Source organism: Ornithorhynchus anatinus, unplaced genomic scaffold (genome assembly GCF_004115215.2).
Source record: "Ornithorhynchus anatinus isolate Pmale09 unplaced genomic scaffold, mOrnAna1.pri.v4 scaffold_264_arrow_ctg1, whole genome shotgun sequence".
In the NCBI taxonomy this organism is placed as follows: Eukaryota; Metazoa; Chordata; class Mammalia; order Monotremata; family Ornithorhynchidae; genus Ornithorhynchus; species Ornithorhynchus anatinus.
This window is the reverse complement of record NW_024396743.1, coordinates 2,601,378-2,616,851: the sequence shown is the minus strand read 5'-3', so window position 1 is coordinate 2,616,851 and position 15,474 is coordinate 2,601,378. Positions and strand designations below refer to the sequence as shown.

Genomic DNA, 15,474 nt, shown 5'->3' with positions numbered 1-15,474 from the left:
CGGACCGGGCCGAACCGGAAGCGTCCCGTGTCAGAACCGAACCCGGTTGCCCTCGAAGGCGAAGGAACCCTGAGGTAAATCCACCCCGCATGGCCGGGTCACCACCGGCGCGCCCGGGAGGCGCGAACGTCCCCTGAGCCGCGCTCTGAGAGCCGACGCTCTGGCAGAGCCGGGAGAGTCTCTGTGTGTCTCCTCTAACGTTCCTGCACCTAATGAGCGATTCATTCATTCATTCGATAAATATTTATTGAGAGTTTACCGTGTGCAAAGCACTGTTCTAAGCGCTTAGGTGAGGACAACAAAAAGACACCACCCACAACGAGCTAGCAGTTTAGAGGGGGAGACAGACATTGATACACATAAATAAGTGAATAAATGGCAGATATGGACATAAGTGCAGTGGGGATGGGAGGATGAATGAAGGGAGCAAGTCAGGGCGACGTAGAAGGGAATGGGAGAAGAGGAGAGGAGGGATTAGCCGGGATCGGCTTCTCGGAGAAGAGTTGGGACGAACCAGCTGGATGGATGGGGATCGATCGACAGGGTCTAGGTGATGTCTCCTTGCCGACCTCTCGCCCACATCCTGCCTCCGGTCCGGAACACCCTCCTTCTTAATAGCCAAGAGACCACCACCCTTCCCCCACTTCAAAGCCTAATTAAGAATAATGACTGTGGCGTTTGTTAAGCGCTGGATACAAGCAAATCGGATTAGACAGGGTACCTGTCCCAGTCTCGATCCCCATTTTACAGATGACAGAACTGAGGTCCAGAGAAGTGAAGTACCTTGCCCAAAGACACACAGCAGACACGTGGTGGAGCCAGGATTAGGACACACGATTTTCTGACTCCCAGGCCCTTGGTCTATCCACTACACCTTGCTGTTTCCCTTAAAATCCCATCTCCTCCAAGAGGCCTTCCCTGACTAAGCCCTCATTTCCTCTTCTCCCGCTCCTTCCGCATCAGCCGAACACTTGGATTTGCTCCTTTAATTCACCCCTTCCTCAGCTGCACAGCACTTATGACCACATCCATAATCTATTTAGGCTCGTGTCCGTATCCACAGACGACCAACCCCTCTACACTGTACTCTCCCCCATCCTTAGTACAGTGTTCTGAGCAAGGGCCTGGGAGTCAGAAGGATGTGGATCCTAATCCCAGCACTCCTGTCTGCTGTGTGACCTTGGGCAAGTCACTTTACTTCTCGGTGCCTCACTTACCTCATCTGTAAAATGGCGACGAAGATTGTGAGCCCCATGTGGGACACGGACTGTGTCCAACCTGATGGAATCTAGCTTGAATCGGTCCCTGCGCTTACTATAGTGCCTGGCGCAATGTAAGCGCTTAACACGCACCATAAAAAAAATCAGTAAAACAAGTATGATTGATTGATTGATTATTTATCCTGGGAGCCTTTTGCCGGGCAGGGCAGCAGCCTTCTCTCCAAAGGCGCCGCCCATCCGGACACCAACACCCACAGCGAGTCAGAAACGGGAAACTCGGCCCTGGGGAGCCAACGCCCCGGTCCCTTCCGGGAAGTTTAGACATGTTCATTCATTCATGCATTCAAACGTATTTATTGAGCGCTTACTGGGTGCGGAGCACTGTACTAAGCGCTTGGGAGAGTCCAATACAACAATAAGCATGTGACCCGGTAGCCCATTCGGGGGCCCTCCTAAACATCTGGAGGCCCCAACTCAGTGATCCGTCCGTTCCCCCACTGAGGACATGAACATGGGGGGGCTACGTGGTGCCGTCGGATCCAGCCAGCCTCCCCTCTGCTGCCCTGGAAAGAGTTCCCGGCTTCTCCGAACCCTCCCAGTGTAATTGCGAGCCGCCACGACGGGAATCCAAAGGCTGCTTTTATTAGAAATCACCGGACAGGAAGGAGACAGAGTACGCCGAGCTGTTCAGATGGCCTCCGGTTCTCCGAATCCTCTGGGTCGCTGACTCCGCCCTGTGGGGTGTCTGCGGCCGTCCTGACCGTACCGCCCGATTCCCCGGGCCCCTCTGGCCACTCTCTCGGGCCGGGCCGTGCCCGCGAGGCGCCGAGCAGTAGGGAGAAAGGCCAGCTGAAGGCAGCGGCGGGGGCCGGAGATCGGACAGTGACCTGCTGAGCTGCCAATGGGATTGGGCCAGCTCTGGCTCGCAGGAAGTTTGGCAGGGGAGGGGCTGGGATAGGGGTCTGGGGGTGCCCAGAGCTCCACCTCACCCGCCTCCCTGGGGCTGAGGGAGGGCCGTCACTCCGGCCGACGAGCCAGGTGGGGCGTCATTCCCGGCACAGGCGGGACAGGGTGCCACTGGGATCAATGGTCCCAGCGCCCCATAGGAATTAAAGTCCAGACTACCCTTCCGGGTGAGGGAGGAGAGTTGGGAAAGGGGAGAATCCCCCCAAGGGGGGCTACCAGGGCTCGGTAAAGTCCCAGTGGGACGCGGGGATAGGTGAGGATGTCCACACGCGAAGATTATGCTCCATAGCACAGGCGAAAGTCTCCCACCCTCCCTCGCCTCTCCCCACCTCCAGTAGGGTCAGGGCCAGCCCAAATCACCTCTCAGGACAGTTCGGTTGTGCCGGTCAAGGGGCCTCAGGCTCCTTCCGCTGTGGAACCCCCGAAGGTCGTAATCTGTAGCTCCGAGAAGCGTCAGCCCCAGACCTGGTGGCTTTCAAAGAAGACCCAGGGGCAACTAAGCCAAACCAACCCACCGCTAGCAAGCCCCTTCCGGGATGGGGCGCACATTCGGCTACTTTTGCACCCTGCAAGGGGGAGCGTTTCTACAGCGGTTGCCGGTCACTCCAGGCAAGGCGATCTGAAGTCGGTCACCCTTAAAAGGACAGTGCCCCGTCCTGCAGCCCAAAGTCCAGATCCAAGCAGCCAAGGTTTGAGGGCCGGGGGAGCGGAGGGAAGAAGGGCTCCTTGCCCCCGCCTCATGTCCGTTTTTCTCTCCCCAGGAGGCGAAGATGCGTCGGGGGGTTAGGACCAGCTGATGAGAAAGTGGTCCTCTAGAGGCAGAGACACCGGGATGCCCAGGATCTGGAAGAGCAGAGGGAGGTTCAGCTCTCCGGTTAAATGTCAGGTTCGACCTCCTCCCCGGCGGCTAGCATCCAGAGAGCAGCTCAGGCTTCAGTTGAGCCTCGCGTCACCCCGACGCTCCCGTCGGCCGCAGGCACGCCCCGCGGTTTCTCCCCGCCGCCTGGCTGTGCCTCGGCTTACCCGTCCGCAAAATGGGGATGAGACACCTGTTCTCACCACTGCGGAGACGGGGAATGCCTTGGCTCAGTGCGAGAGGGCAGGGACTGTGTTCACGAATGCTACCGTACTAACTGTTCTCTCCCATGCTCTCAATGCAGTGCTCTGCACGTCGTAAGCTCCTTGAGGGCAAGAATAGTGTCTATGGATCTGTTGTGCTCTCCCAAGTGCTCAGTACAGTGCTCTGCACACGGTAGACCTTCAGCTCCTCGAGGGAAGGGATGAGATCTACAAAGGGAAGTGGCGTAGAAAGAACAGGAGTCTGGAAGTCAGAGGACCTGGGTTGTAAATCCGGGTCCACCACTTGCCTGTTGTGTGACCCTGGACAACTCCCTTAACTTCTCCGGCCTTCAGTTTCCTTATATGCACCATGGGGATTAAATCTTACTCTCTCCTACTTAGACTTTCAGCCCCATACGGGACAAGGATGTGTCCCATCTGATCTGATTTTATCTACCCCAGCCCTGAAAACAGTCCTCGGCACAGAATAAGTGTTTTAACAACTACCGTTATTATTATTACTCTCCTGAGTGTTCAGTACAGTGCTCTGCACCCAGTCGGCGCTCAGGATAGGCCAAGGGTGATTGATAGAACACGACAGACGTGACCAAATACCCCCTTCCCGCCCCACCTTTGGTCTCTGACCCCACGGGGCCGTGGAAGGGAAGACCCCTGGCCTCCATCGCCGCTCCGGGGGGACCATGGAAGGGAAGATCCTCTCCGTTCCTCCCCCAGTCTCCCCCTCCCCCGGGAGGCCTCTCCTACCTGGGTTTCCGCACGGTAGGTGAAGTTGGCCGTGGCAGCTCCATTGATCACGACCTCTTTGGGGGTGCCGGTCACGCCCAGGACGGACACCTTGCTCAGCTTCAGGCCCGCCCCCTCGCCAGACGCCTGCACCAGCTCGTTCTGGATGGTGTTCTGTCCCGGGCAAGCAGCGAGAGAGATCACGTCACGGGAAGGTGGGGAGATGGGCAGTTCTCGGGGGGAGGACGGGGATTCTGTGCACCGGATTGGAATCCCCTCGAGGGCAGGGGCCGCCCCATATTCTACTTCCCCACAAGCGCAGCCCTCTTCATGCCACTGGTGGAGCAGGCCCGAAGTGGTCCCTGGCCAAGAGAGTTGCATGCTGCGATACGTGGTCTTGCTGTGGGCAGGGAATGTGTCTGTTCTTTTGGTACATGTCCTCTCCCGAGCGCTTAACACGGTGCTCTGCACACAGTAAGCGCTCAATAAATATGATGAACTGACGGAGGTCGTGGTCCTGGGCACCCGACATAGGAACTCTGAGGATAGGGCTGATGGCGGGAGGCAGCTCAGAAGCGGTCCAGATCCCCCATTCTCCCGCTGCCTCCCCACCAGGGGCTCCCCGCGCCCTCCGAGACTCACGCTGTTGGCCAGAAAGACGATTTGGGTGAAGGCTCCCCGCTCTAGGGTCCCCAGGCTCTCCCCGTCGTCCCAGAATAGCTGACCCCGGGCTACTCCGCTGGGAGTCAAGGCCACGATCAGGATCATGTCCTGGGTGCGGGACTCTGTGGTCGTGAGTCCGGGCGCCTGGAGGGGAGGAGGAATGGGGGATGGGGGCAAAGAGAGACTCGGTCAACCAACGGAAGTTTCCTGAGCGCTTACTGGGTGCAAAGCAACGTACTAAGAGCTTGGGAGAATACGATAGAATAATCCTGGTGTTTGTTAAGTGTCTACTATGTGCCAAGCACTGTTCTAAGTGCTGGGAGGGAATACAAGCAAATCAGGGGGGACACAGTCCCTGATCCCACGTTGGGATCACAATCTCAAAGCCCACTTTACAAATGAGGTAACTGAGGCCCAGAGAAGTGAAGTGACTTGCCCAAGGTCACACAGCAGACAAGTGGTAGATCCAGGATTAGAAACTATGACCTTATGACTTCCAGTCCCATGTTTTATTCACTATGCCATACTGCTTCTGATTATATAACAATAGAAGGGACACATTCCCTGCCCACAGTGAGTTTACAATCTGAAAGGGGAGACAGACATTAATATAAACAGTCTCCACCTGCTGTGAGGGGGTCAGGTGCCCTGGGGGGGGCCGGTCTTGGGGGGTTCGGGGGGCTGCCGCCCGGCCTCAACTGGTGACTCGGAGACTGGGTGGTGGACGGGGAGAGGAGGAGAGGCCTCAGCTGGGCGTAACAGTGATCCAGGACTCACCTGCAGCGGGATGATGTGTCCAGCTCGGATGTGGACATTGATGGTCTCCAGGGGGGCAGGGAGGGTGACCCACTGCCCCTTACTGTGGATGACGGTGGGGCTGAGCGGCCGCAGGGAGCAGAGGGTGCAGGGGGACTCCGGGGACTCCTGGGGACAACGGAGGCAGGCGGAGGGCAAGGCTAGGGCCCGGCTGAGGCACGGGCCTCGAGCGGGCCGGAGTCCCTGCCCCGTCCTTCGGCCTCCCGGGGGGCTGCCTGGACTCCGAAAGGGGGTCGACCAGGGAAGTGCTCCCTTCTGGGGACCCGGACACACTGCAGCTTCCCGGCCTAGCGAGGCACCACCACCCGCAAGTCAGTCACGCACTCGAAGGTATTTACTGAGCGCCAGCTGTGCGCAGAGCACTGTACTAAGCACTTGGGAGAGTCCAACAGAACAATATAACGGACACATTCCCTGCCCACAACGAGCTGACAATCTAGAGAGGGAAACGGGGGGGCTGGGTGCCCCGAGGCGGGTGGGGGGTGTCGGTCCTGGGGGGCCGCCGCCCGCCCTCAGCTGGGGACTCACTATTTGCAGGGGATACCAAGTGTCTGGTGGGAAGTAGCCGCACACTTCCGTCTTCCCGCTGTCCAACACGGGGGTGATGAGGAGAGCCGCCCCCCACAGGAATTGGCGGTCCACGGTCCAGGTGTTGGGGTCCGTGGGGAACCTAGAGAAGGGAACCGGAGGCGGGGGTGGGAAGCCCGGCAGGGACGGAAGAAAGCAGACCCCCCGACCCATCACGCAGGGGAGTGGGATTCGAGCCGGGGGCTGGGCAGAAGCAGGGGCTTGGGGGGTCCCTCCTCTCTGGCCGGGGACCGGTGAGAGGCAGGGGGTCAGTCTGGGGCTGAGGGGGTGGAGGCAGAAGAGGAGGCTGGGGACGGAGGAGAGAGGCAGAAGCCCAGAGCTTCGGGAGAGAGGCGGGAGGGGGGCGTTGCGGATGGAGGACAGAGGCGGGGGGAGCGCAGAACCGGGGAGGGGATTCAGACGAGGATGCCTGGAGATGGGGGGAGAGAAGCAGAGGGGGGAGCCTGGATCTGGGGGAGAGAGGCCGAAGGAGAACCCAGGGATAGAGGAGAGGCAGAGGGTGAAGCCCAGAGGAGGGGGGAGAGGCAGAAGGGGAGTCTAGAGATGAAGGAGAGAGGCTGAAGGGGGAGAGGGGCAGAGCGGGAAGCCCGGGGATGGGGAGGAGGGAAAGAAGGGGGAGCCCGTGGGTGGGGGAGAATCTTCCGCTGCCCGGCGCCCCCACCCAGGCCTGGCCAGCGCCCATCCATCCGCCCGCCACCCGCCCGGGCGACTGACTCGAAGAAGAGCGGGCGGGCCACGGTCTCGCCCGTGGTGTGGGCCTTGTGGAACAGGGTGTAGAGGTAGGGCAGCAGCCAGTAGCGCAGGGTCAGGGCTTTCCTCATGGCTCGCTGCGCCATCTCGCCGAACACGTACGGTTCTTGGGGCTGCGGGGAGGCGGGAGGCGGGGGACTCACTGGGCCACCCCCGTGAGCACCGGAGGGCCCGGCTCGTCACCCCGCCCCAAACCCAGCCCGGCAGCCCCAGGACCGCGACGGGGGCCACCGGTGCCGGCGAGAGGACAACGGGCCGACGTCCACCCGTCAGATCCAGGGCCGGAGGGGAGGGACATCCAAGGTGTGAGCTCGGGGGAGGGGAGGTCACCGGGGCCCCCCACCTGGCTGTGGACGTCGTTGTGGTTCCTCATGAAGGGGTAGAAGGCCCCCAGCTGCATCCAGCGCACACACAACTCCTCCGAGGCGTCTCCCAGGAAGCCGCAGATGTCGGCCCCCACCAGAGGTACCCCGAAAAGGTTAAACAGGAGCACTCCTGAGGCGGGGGAGGGCATCGGCTATTAGAGGGGCCTCAAATACAGTACAGGGGACAGTACAAGGACCTCTCTGACTATTCTGAAGGGTCTCCAGATTGGGTGAGGGGCCTCTAGACTGTAAGCTTGCTGAGGCCAGGGAATGTGTCCATTGTCCTATTGGACTCTCCCAACTGCTTGGTACAGTGTTTTGCACACGGTAAGCGCTCAATAAATATGACTGAACGAATGAAAGGGGCGAAGGGGGAGTCTCCTTCCCTTCCAAGCCTTATCGAAGGCCCACCTCCTCCAAGACGCCTTCCCTGACTAAGCCCTCCTTTCCTCTTCTCCTATTCCCCTTCAGCGTCTCGCTGATTCGCTCCCTTTATTCATCCCCCCGCCCAGCCCCACACCACTTATGTCCCTGTCCGTAACGTATTCATTTCTATTAATGTCTGTCTCCCCCCCTCTAGACTGTAAGTTCGTTGTGGGCAGGAAACGGGTCTGTTATATTGTTCTAGTGCACTCTCCCAAGCGCTCACTATAGTGCTCTGCACACAGTAAGCGCCTAATAAATAAATGGGAGATGTTTACCTGGCACGGAGTAGTACAGTTGATCCCAGTTGCTCCAGACGTCTCCGGTCCAGTGGCCCGCGTAGTGGCCGTGGCCAGCGAAGGTCGATCGGGAGATGACAAAGGGGCGTTTGCCCCGCACCTTCACCAGAGCGCTGGGGACCCGGGAGGGGCGATAGGAGGGAGTGGGAGGGAAGATAGATGAGGGTGACGTGGGAGCGGCTTGCTCTCAGCCGGGTTCCCGCAATCCCAAGCAACTGCCAAGGATTCAGGGATAATAATTATCGTATTTAAGCGCTTACTATGTGCCAAGCACTCTTCTAAGCACTGGGGTAGATATAAGGTAATCAGGTTGGACATAGTCCCGGTCTCTCATGAGGCTCACAGTTCTTCATCCCCATTTTACAGATGAGGTAACTGAGGCCCGGAGAAGTGAAGTGACTTGCCCAAGGTCACAGACAAGTGGCGGAGATGGCATTAGAACCCCTGATCTTCCGACTCCCGGGCTCTAGCCACTAGATAACCAGCAGGAGAAGCAGCGTGGCTCAGTGGGAAAAGCACGGGCTTTGGAGTCAGAGGTCATGAGTTCGAATCCCGGCTCTGCCACCTGTCAGCTGTGTGACTGTGGGCAAGTCACTTCACTTCTCTGGGCCTCAGTTCCCTCATCTGTAAAATGGGGATTAAGACCGTGAGCCCCACGTGGGACCACCTGATTCCCCTGTGTCTACCCCGGCGCTTAGAACAGTGCTCTGCACATAGTAAGCGCTTAACAAATACCAACATTATTATTAACATTATTATTAGATGAGATGCAGGGAGGACCGGACACCTTTATTGTTATACTGTACCCGCCCAAGCGCTTAATACAGCGCTCTGCACATAGTGAGTGCTCAATAAATACCACTGACTGGTAGTTTGGCCCAGGTACCCCTCCGAGGCCCCCCGGGGATACCTCACACTTACTCGTGGGACGCAACGGCTTCCGACAGCCCGTATAGGTTGTGCAGGTTGTAGTGGGAAGACAGGTACTGGCAGCTCGAGGCGCAGATGGTTGCCGCCCGCAGACTCCCACCAACCACCCCTGGCGGGGCGGAAGTGACGGAAGCTCGTCAGCAATTCATAATCGTGATATTCACGCTTATATTGTACCGTCTAGTGCTCTACTCTACTCTCCCAAGCTCTTAGTACAGTGCTTTGCACCCAGTAAGCGCACAATACATACAATTGAACGAATGAATATTTGTTAAGCGCTTCCTATGTCATCACCATTGTGGTATTTGTTTAGCGCTCACTGCTCATTCTTTCGATCAAATTTATTGAGCGCTTACTGTGTGCAGAGCACTGTACTAAGCGCTTGGAAAGTACAATTCAGCAACCATCCCTACCCAACAACGGGCTCGGTCGAGAAGGGGACCGTGTTACGGGCACTGTCCTAAGCGCTGGGGTGGAGACGAGCAAATTGGGTTGGAAACAGTCCCTGTCCCACAGGGGGCTCGCAGTCTTCATCCCCATTTTACAGATGAGGTCCCCGAGGCACAGGGAAGTAAAATGACCTGCCCAAGATCACACAGCAGACCCGTGATGGAAATCCCGGGCTCTATCCAGTGTGTTGGCTAATTTCCGTTGTACCGGACTCTCCCAAGTGCTTAATAGAGTGCTTTGCACAGAGTAAGCACTCAATAAATCCCACTGATGGATTGATTGATATTAACGTCTGTCAAGGGACACGGCCACTTAATAACAATCGCAGAATTAGAAGCCAGGTCCTCTGGCTCCCAGGCCCCGGCTCTTTCCACTAGGCAGCACTCTTTAAGTTGCAGACCTCCGCCTCGGTTTGGATGCCCCCACCTTGGAGAAGCAGCGTGACAGAAGGAGTCAGAAGGACCTGGGTTCTAATCCCAGCTCTGCCACTTGTCTGCTCTGTGACCTTGGGCAAATCACTTAACTTCTCTGTGCCTCCGCTGTGGAATGGGGATTAAGACTGAGAACCCATGTGGGACAGGGTCTGGGTCCAACCTGATTTGCCTGTATGCACCCCAGCGCCTCATACAGTGCCCGGCATAGTGTAAGCGCTTAACCAATGCCACAGTTATCATTATTATTATTTTCTTACTCCTTTAAATCTCTGGTTCTGGTGCTTGATGCTCTTGAGTACTATTTTGTCTCTGCTGGGTGAACACTTTCAGTGTGGGCCTGCTGAGCACCAAAGTGTTCCTGAGCAGGCTCGGTTTGGGAGCTGAGTGGGCCCTGGGACCGGGGCAGCGGTTGGGGCGTTGTACCTGGCACGTACGGCGGGTCGTCCAGCTGGGTGTCCGGGCATCCGTCCACGGAGCCGTCCACGAAGCTGGACGGCTCGTTCATGTCCTGGGAAGAGAGGGGGAGGCTCCAGCTCTTCCTGGCAGCGGGCGGGACCGGGGCGGCAGGGCCCGAGCGAGGGTCGGGGGACGCGGGGGACCCCGGCTGATCCCGGCTGCCCCCCCAGCCACCGCCGCCACTCACGATCCACATGCCGTCGAAGGGCACCTGCCGGTGGAAGTCCGCCACCATGTCGTGCCACCACAGCCGGGTCTCGGGGTTGGTGAAGTCGGGGAAGACGGTGGCACCCGGCCACACCTGCGGGGGGTCGGGGAGACCCCCTGAGCCCTCACCCGGGGTGACTCAACCCTCCGAGCGGGAGCGGCTCAGGCCGCACCCCCGTCCGGGGCCATCCGGAGAGCACGTGCCCCGTGGACGTCCCGAACCGGGGAGGACCTATCTTCCATCCCAGTTCATCTCCGGGGCCTCCGCTTCTCCCCATCCCCGGGCTGGGGGGAGGGGGAAGCTCCTCTCCCCAATACGGGGTGGGTGAGCTGGGCACCTAGGTGCCCAGGAGGCGAGCAGGGTAAGGGGGCGGAGCACTGAGATGGGGCCTTCCCAGACCCTCCCTCCTGACGCTCCTCTGATCTCTCCTCCTGGGCTTCAGCCTCCCTCAGTCCCTAGCCCCTTCCGAGCCACTCATACTGCGAACAATAACTCGTCCACTCCTCTTCCCCCACAAGTCTTCCTTCTCCTCTCTCCTCTTCTTCACTCCCCACTCTTCCTCTCTCCTCTTCTTCCTCCCCTTTCTCTCTTTCCTCCTTTCTCCCTCCTATTCGTTCTTCTCATCTTCCCCAACCCCCTTCTCTTCTCTCCTTCACTTCCCCTCTTCCTCTCCTCTTTCTCTCTCCTTCTCTTCCCCCTCTCCTTCTCTCCCCCCGTTTTCTCCTAACCTTCCTCTTCCTTCCTCTCCTTCTCTTCCTTTCTCTCTTCCTCCTCTTCCCCCTCTCCTCCCATCTCATCTCCTTCTCCTCTCCTCCTCTGGCTCTTCTCCTCCCCCTCTCTCCTCTCTTCCTTCTCTTTCCCTCCTCCTCCTCTTCCTTCCTCTCCCCTCCCTCCTCCTCTTCTCTCAGCCACCCCACCCTCCAGCCACCGTTCAGCTCCCACCTTCCCGATCAGCGGCTGCCCGGTCTTGTTGGTAATGAACACTCCTCTCTTCAGCCCTTCGTCAAAGGGCCCGTAAGACCCCGCGGCACCGGAGCTGCTGATGGCTGGGTCCTGAAGGGAGAGCGATGCCACGGAGGGGGACCTGGATTCCGCGAGGGAAGGGGAGAGGTGGGGGACGGGGAGAAGCCGGGGGAGGAGGAGGAGAGGGGAGCCGGAGAGGACTCACTCACCACGATCATGACGTATCTCCGGCCGCCCCGGTGAAACTCCCGCACCATGGCCCGGAAGTCTCGGAAGGTGTCGTTGTTGAAGGTAAAATCCTTCTTGGCGTCCATGTAATCTATGTCGTTCCACTGGACGTCCTGAGGTGGGGGGGTGGCCCGGAAACGACCGGCTCAGCCCCGTCACCCCTCTGCCACCCCGGCCTCCCGCTTCAGAGGGGTCCCCGAAGACCCACTTCTCTACGCCTCAATCTCCACGTATACAAAATGGGGATTCAATCTCTGGTCTCCCTCCTCCCTGAACTGTGAAGCCCACATGGGACTTGATGATCTTGTCCCTATACAGTAGTGCTTGACACATAGTAAGCGCTTAACAAACACCACAACTATGGTTATTACTATTGGCATTATTATTCCTCCCAGTCCCTTTCCCCCTCGGGCCCAGGAGTGACCTACCAGGGGGAAGTGGGCCGCCGTCATGTTCTCGACGACCTCCCGGGTGGTGGTGGTGGAGGAGTAGCCCCAGCGGCACAGGTGGAAGCCCAGAGCCCAGTAGGGTGGCAAGAGCGGGTAGCCTGTGGGCACAGGGCGGCCCCCTCAGTGTCCCCGGCAGGCAGCGGGCACCCGGTGGGCCACCCTTGGCACGGACGGACACAGCTCTCCCAGCTCCCCTGACAGGGACATCGCCGGCTGCTCTCCCGCTGCTCGGATGGGGAAACCGGAACCCCAGGACCCCTGGGAGAATCGGGGCCGGTACCGGGATCCAAGGCCAGACACGCGGGCTCCCAGATTTACATGGTGACCGAGCGGGAGTGTGGATTGGAAAACAGAGCCTGGTGGCCCCGATAACAGCACTGGAGCAGGATTCCAGCTGGGTTTGGTGAGGGGAGGGCAGGGGAGGGGAAGCGGGTCCCAGACTGGCAGTCGCAGGAGAACCGGGTTCTACCCCAAGGGTCCTGCTGCGCGACTTTGGGCAAGTCACTTCCCCTCTCTGGCCCGGCAAAATGGGCATAAGATCCCCGCTCTCCCTCCCTCACACCGGGAGCCCCGGTGGGGGATGGGGACCGCATCCAATCCGATTATCATGGATCTCCCGGAGCATAGTTCAGTGCTTAGGACAGAGCAGGCACAACTAAACCCCATCATTATTAGGAGAACAAATCACACGTCCCCTCTAGACTGGAAGATCATTGTGGGCAGGGAATGCGTCTACCAATTCTGTTCTACTGGACGCTCCGGTCTCTCGGGAGACGGAGGGCTCGGCCTCCCCTTGGCCTAATCGGCGGTGGTGGCAGGTCCCCTACCCTTCCCTTATACCCCTCCCCGGCTTCTCACACTCCCCCCAGCCCCGACACCCACCTACCACCTCCAGGTACTGGCGCACGACGCTCCCGGGCTCCGGGCCCAGGAAGACGTAGAAGTCCAGGATGCCGCCGACAGTTCTGTAAGTCAGGGCTGGAGTAGGCTGCAGCACCACATCTGCAGGGTGGGACGGCCCCCTCCCCGGGGTCGGGGGGCAGGCAGGCGGCTCAGACCGGGACTCCCACGGGGGAGGCGGGGGCAACGGCAATCTCGGCCTCCCTTTTCCCCTGCCTCGGGCCGGACCCGATGGCTTCCCGGCGAGGCCGAAACCTCGTCTCTAGGCTGGAAGCTCGTCGCGGGCAGGGAACGTGTCTGCCGATTCTGTCCTACCGTCCTCTCCCAAGCGCTCTGCACATACTACAGTGCTCTGCACATAGTAAGCGCTCAATAAATACCCCCGATCGACTGAAAAGGCCCCAGATGGCGGCCTCCCCTTCCCCATCCCGATCCGGTTCCCCCACCTCCGTCCTTCCCAGGAGGGGGTGGCACTCACCGGCCACGCCCGCCCTTACCCATGGCGTTGCTGTTCAGTAGGAAGACCCCGTGGGCCTTCCCGCTCTCCTCCAGGACCAGGTAGAAGGGGTGGGAGCCGTAGAGGTTGGCGCCGGGCTGGGACGCGGCAGCAGGAGGGTGGGGGGATCGACATCAGGGGGGGACCGGTCCTGGCTGGAGCGGACAGGCCTCCCTTTCTGCCCACCGAGGCCCCCCGAGACGGTCTGGACACCCTGGCTGGAGAGGACCCTCCCCACCAGAGGCCCCCCGGGCCGCAGCCCCCCGTCCCCCACCTCCCCGGCAGCCCCCCGGCACCGATCAGCACTCCACCGCCGGCCCCTACCGCGGGCGCCATGTCCCGGTTCCACAGGGTGAGCTTGGTCCAGTTGGTGCTGAGGATGAGGGGCGTCTGGTGCTCCCCGAGCCCCGTGACGTAGTGAGACGGCAGGGAGGTGGACAGCTGCAGGAACTGGTCCGCGAAGAACAGCGGGGCCACCGTCGTGTTCAGCCTGCCACGGGGAGCCTCGTCAGGCCCGGGGAGGGGGACCGCGGCGACGGACCCCGAAGGAACCCAGAGCCCACCAAGCCGGGAGGGGGCCGGCTTCGCCCGGGAGCGCCGGCGGGACGATCGAGACGATTCTGGGTAAGAGCCAAACGCCGTTCCCGCAGCCCGGAGAAAGAACGGAGGGCCGAGGCCCGGAGAAAGCCCCAGGCAGACTCCGGCTGCGTCCATTACCCCCAAGACCCGCCTCGCGGGGTTCTCGCTCACGGGCCGGGAGGACGGAGGGCACTCACAGCACCAGGTCGTTAGACTTCCTGCGGACGATCAGGCCGAAGGGATCGCAGGAAAAGTCCACGTCGTATAGCGTGGAGGGGGCCCGGCCGCTCACTTTCGGGGTCTCCAGGGGCACTTCGTAACGCTGGTTGGCCGGGTCTTTGATCTGGGGAGAGAGTCCGTGCGGTGGAGCTGGGCGACCCAGCGAGCAACTGACGGTAATAGTAATGATGATGGTACTTGTTAAGCGCTTACTATGTGCCAAGCACTGTTCTAAGCACTGGGGTAAATACAAGTCAATCAGGTTCAGCACAGTCCCTCTCCCACATGGGGCTCACACTCTCGATCCCCATTTTACACCTGAGGTCACTGAGGCCCAGAGAAGTGAAGTGACTTGCCCAGGGTCTCACAGCAGAGCCGGGATTGGAACCCGTGGCTTTCTGACTCCCAGACCCGGCCTCTATCCACTACACCACGCTGCTTCGCGGGGTAGGGAGGGGGTAGGAAGGGCACCGCCCGCCCGGGTCGGGACTCACCGTGAAATGGAGCCGGGCCTGGTTCTCCAGGACGACCTTGAGTTGCAGGGTGAGGACGTCCCGGGGGAAGAAGGAACGGTTGGAGCGGGTCAGGGTGGCGTTGTAGCCCCCCGGGGTGACGGTGAGGTTGCGCAGGCGGTAGGTGGGGAAGTCCGGGGGGAAAAAGCACCAAGGCTGCCAGACCTGAGCCCCCCGGGGGGCCGCCCCACCGGGGGCGTAACAGCAGCCCCGGTCTTGGCACTCCTTCCGGCTCACGGGCTTCTCGGGGGCGCAGTCGAAGCGGGCGTCCGGGGGCACCGCGCACCGGGCGGGGTCCTGGCCTCCGGGGGCCCCCGTCCGACCTCTGACCTCTCGACGGGCTCGGTCGGAGTCTCCCGGTCCTGGGGAGGCAGAGGCGGGGTGGTGGAGGACCGCGCCGGGCAGGCGGAGGAGGGAGGCCCACAGGAGGGTGGTCAACGCCAAGGCAGTCAGGGCGCAGGTCCGCGACACTCCCCGGGAGGCCGGGGGCCAGGACTGTGGGGGGCCCTCCCCGGCCATGGCCGCCCCGTCGGCGGGGCCCGGCGATCCGGCAGGGGCGACCTGTGACAGTAAGGGAGACCGGCAGCCATTTCTTTCAGGGTATTTAAGCGCTTACCACGTGCCAGGCATCGTTCTACGCGCCGGGGTGGATACGAGATCATAATATCGGATCATAATAATATCAAAATCATAGTATCAATACAAAGACCACACAATAATAATAATAATACTTGTGATGACGATAATAGGAATGGTA

The 15,474-nt window shown here is 60.2% G+C and overlaps 1 protein-coding gene across 3 annotated transcripts in view; it reads right to left on the bottom strand.

Annotated features, from left to right (window-relative positions):
- Positions 1–1,839: 1,839 nt before the first annotated feature.
- GAA (alpha glucosidase) overlaps positions 1,840–15,474 on the bottom strand; it is a 15,344-nt gene continuing 1,709 nt past the window's right edge. The window contains exons 1-20 of one of the 3 annotated variants that reach the window (XM_039911039.1): positions 14,883–15,410; positions 14,700–14,735; positions 14,184–14,329; positions 13,732–13,897; positions 13,409–13,505; positions 12,894–13,013; positions 11,991–12,109; positions 11,544–11,675; positions 11,314–11,424; positions 10,351–10,464; positions 10,131–10,215; positions 8,815–8,932; positions 7,873–8,006; positions 7,150–7,301; positions 6,771–6,919; positions 5,997–6,138; positions 5,430–5,576; positions 4,632–4,796; positions 4,011–4,163; positions 1,840–3,029 (exon numbers count right to left, since the gene is read on the bottom strand). In XM_039911039.1, coding sequence (XP_039766973.1) covers positions 2,970–3,029; positions 4,011–4,163; positions 4,632–4,796; positions 5,430–5,576; positions 5,997–6,138; positions 6,771–6,919; positions 7,150–7,301; positions 7,873–8,006; positions 8,815–8,932; positions 10,131–10,215; positions 10,351–10,464; positions 11,314–11,424; positions 11,544–11,675; positions 11,991–12,109; positions 12,894–13,013; positions 13,409–13,505; positions 13,732–13,897; positions 14,184–14,329; positions 14,700–14,735; positions 14,883–15,236 — 2,700 coding nt within the window. In that variant the 5' untranslated portion in view covers positions 15,237–15,410 and the 3' untranslated portion in view covers positions 1,840–2,969. Of the gene's footprint in view, positions 3,030–4,010; positions 4,164–4,631; positions 4,797–5,429; positions 5,577–5,996; positions 6,139–6,770; positions 6,920–7,149; positions 7,302–7,872; positions 8,007–8,814; positions 8,933–10,130; positions 10,216–10,350; positions 10,465–11,313; positions 11,425–11,543; positions 11,676–11,990; positions 12,110–12,893; positions 13,014–13,408; positions 13,506–13,731; positions 13,898–14,183; positions 14,330–14,699; positions 15,411–15,474 lie in introns of those variants that run through there. The other 2 variants (XM_029057019.2, XM_039911038.1) reach the window with 2 other exon arrangements.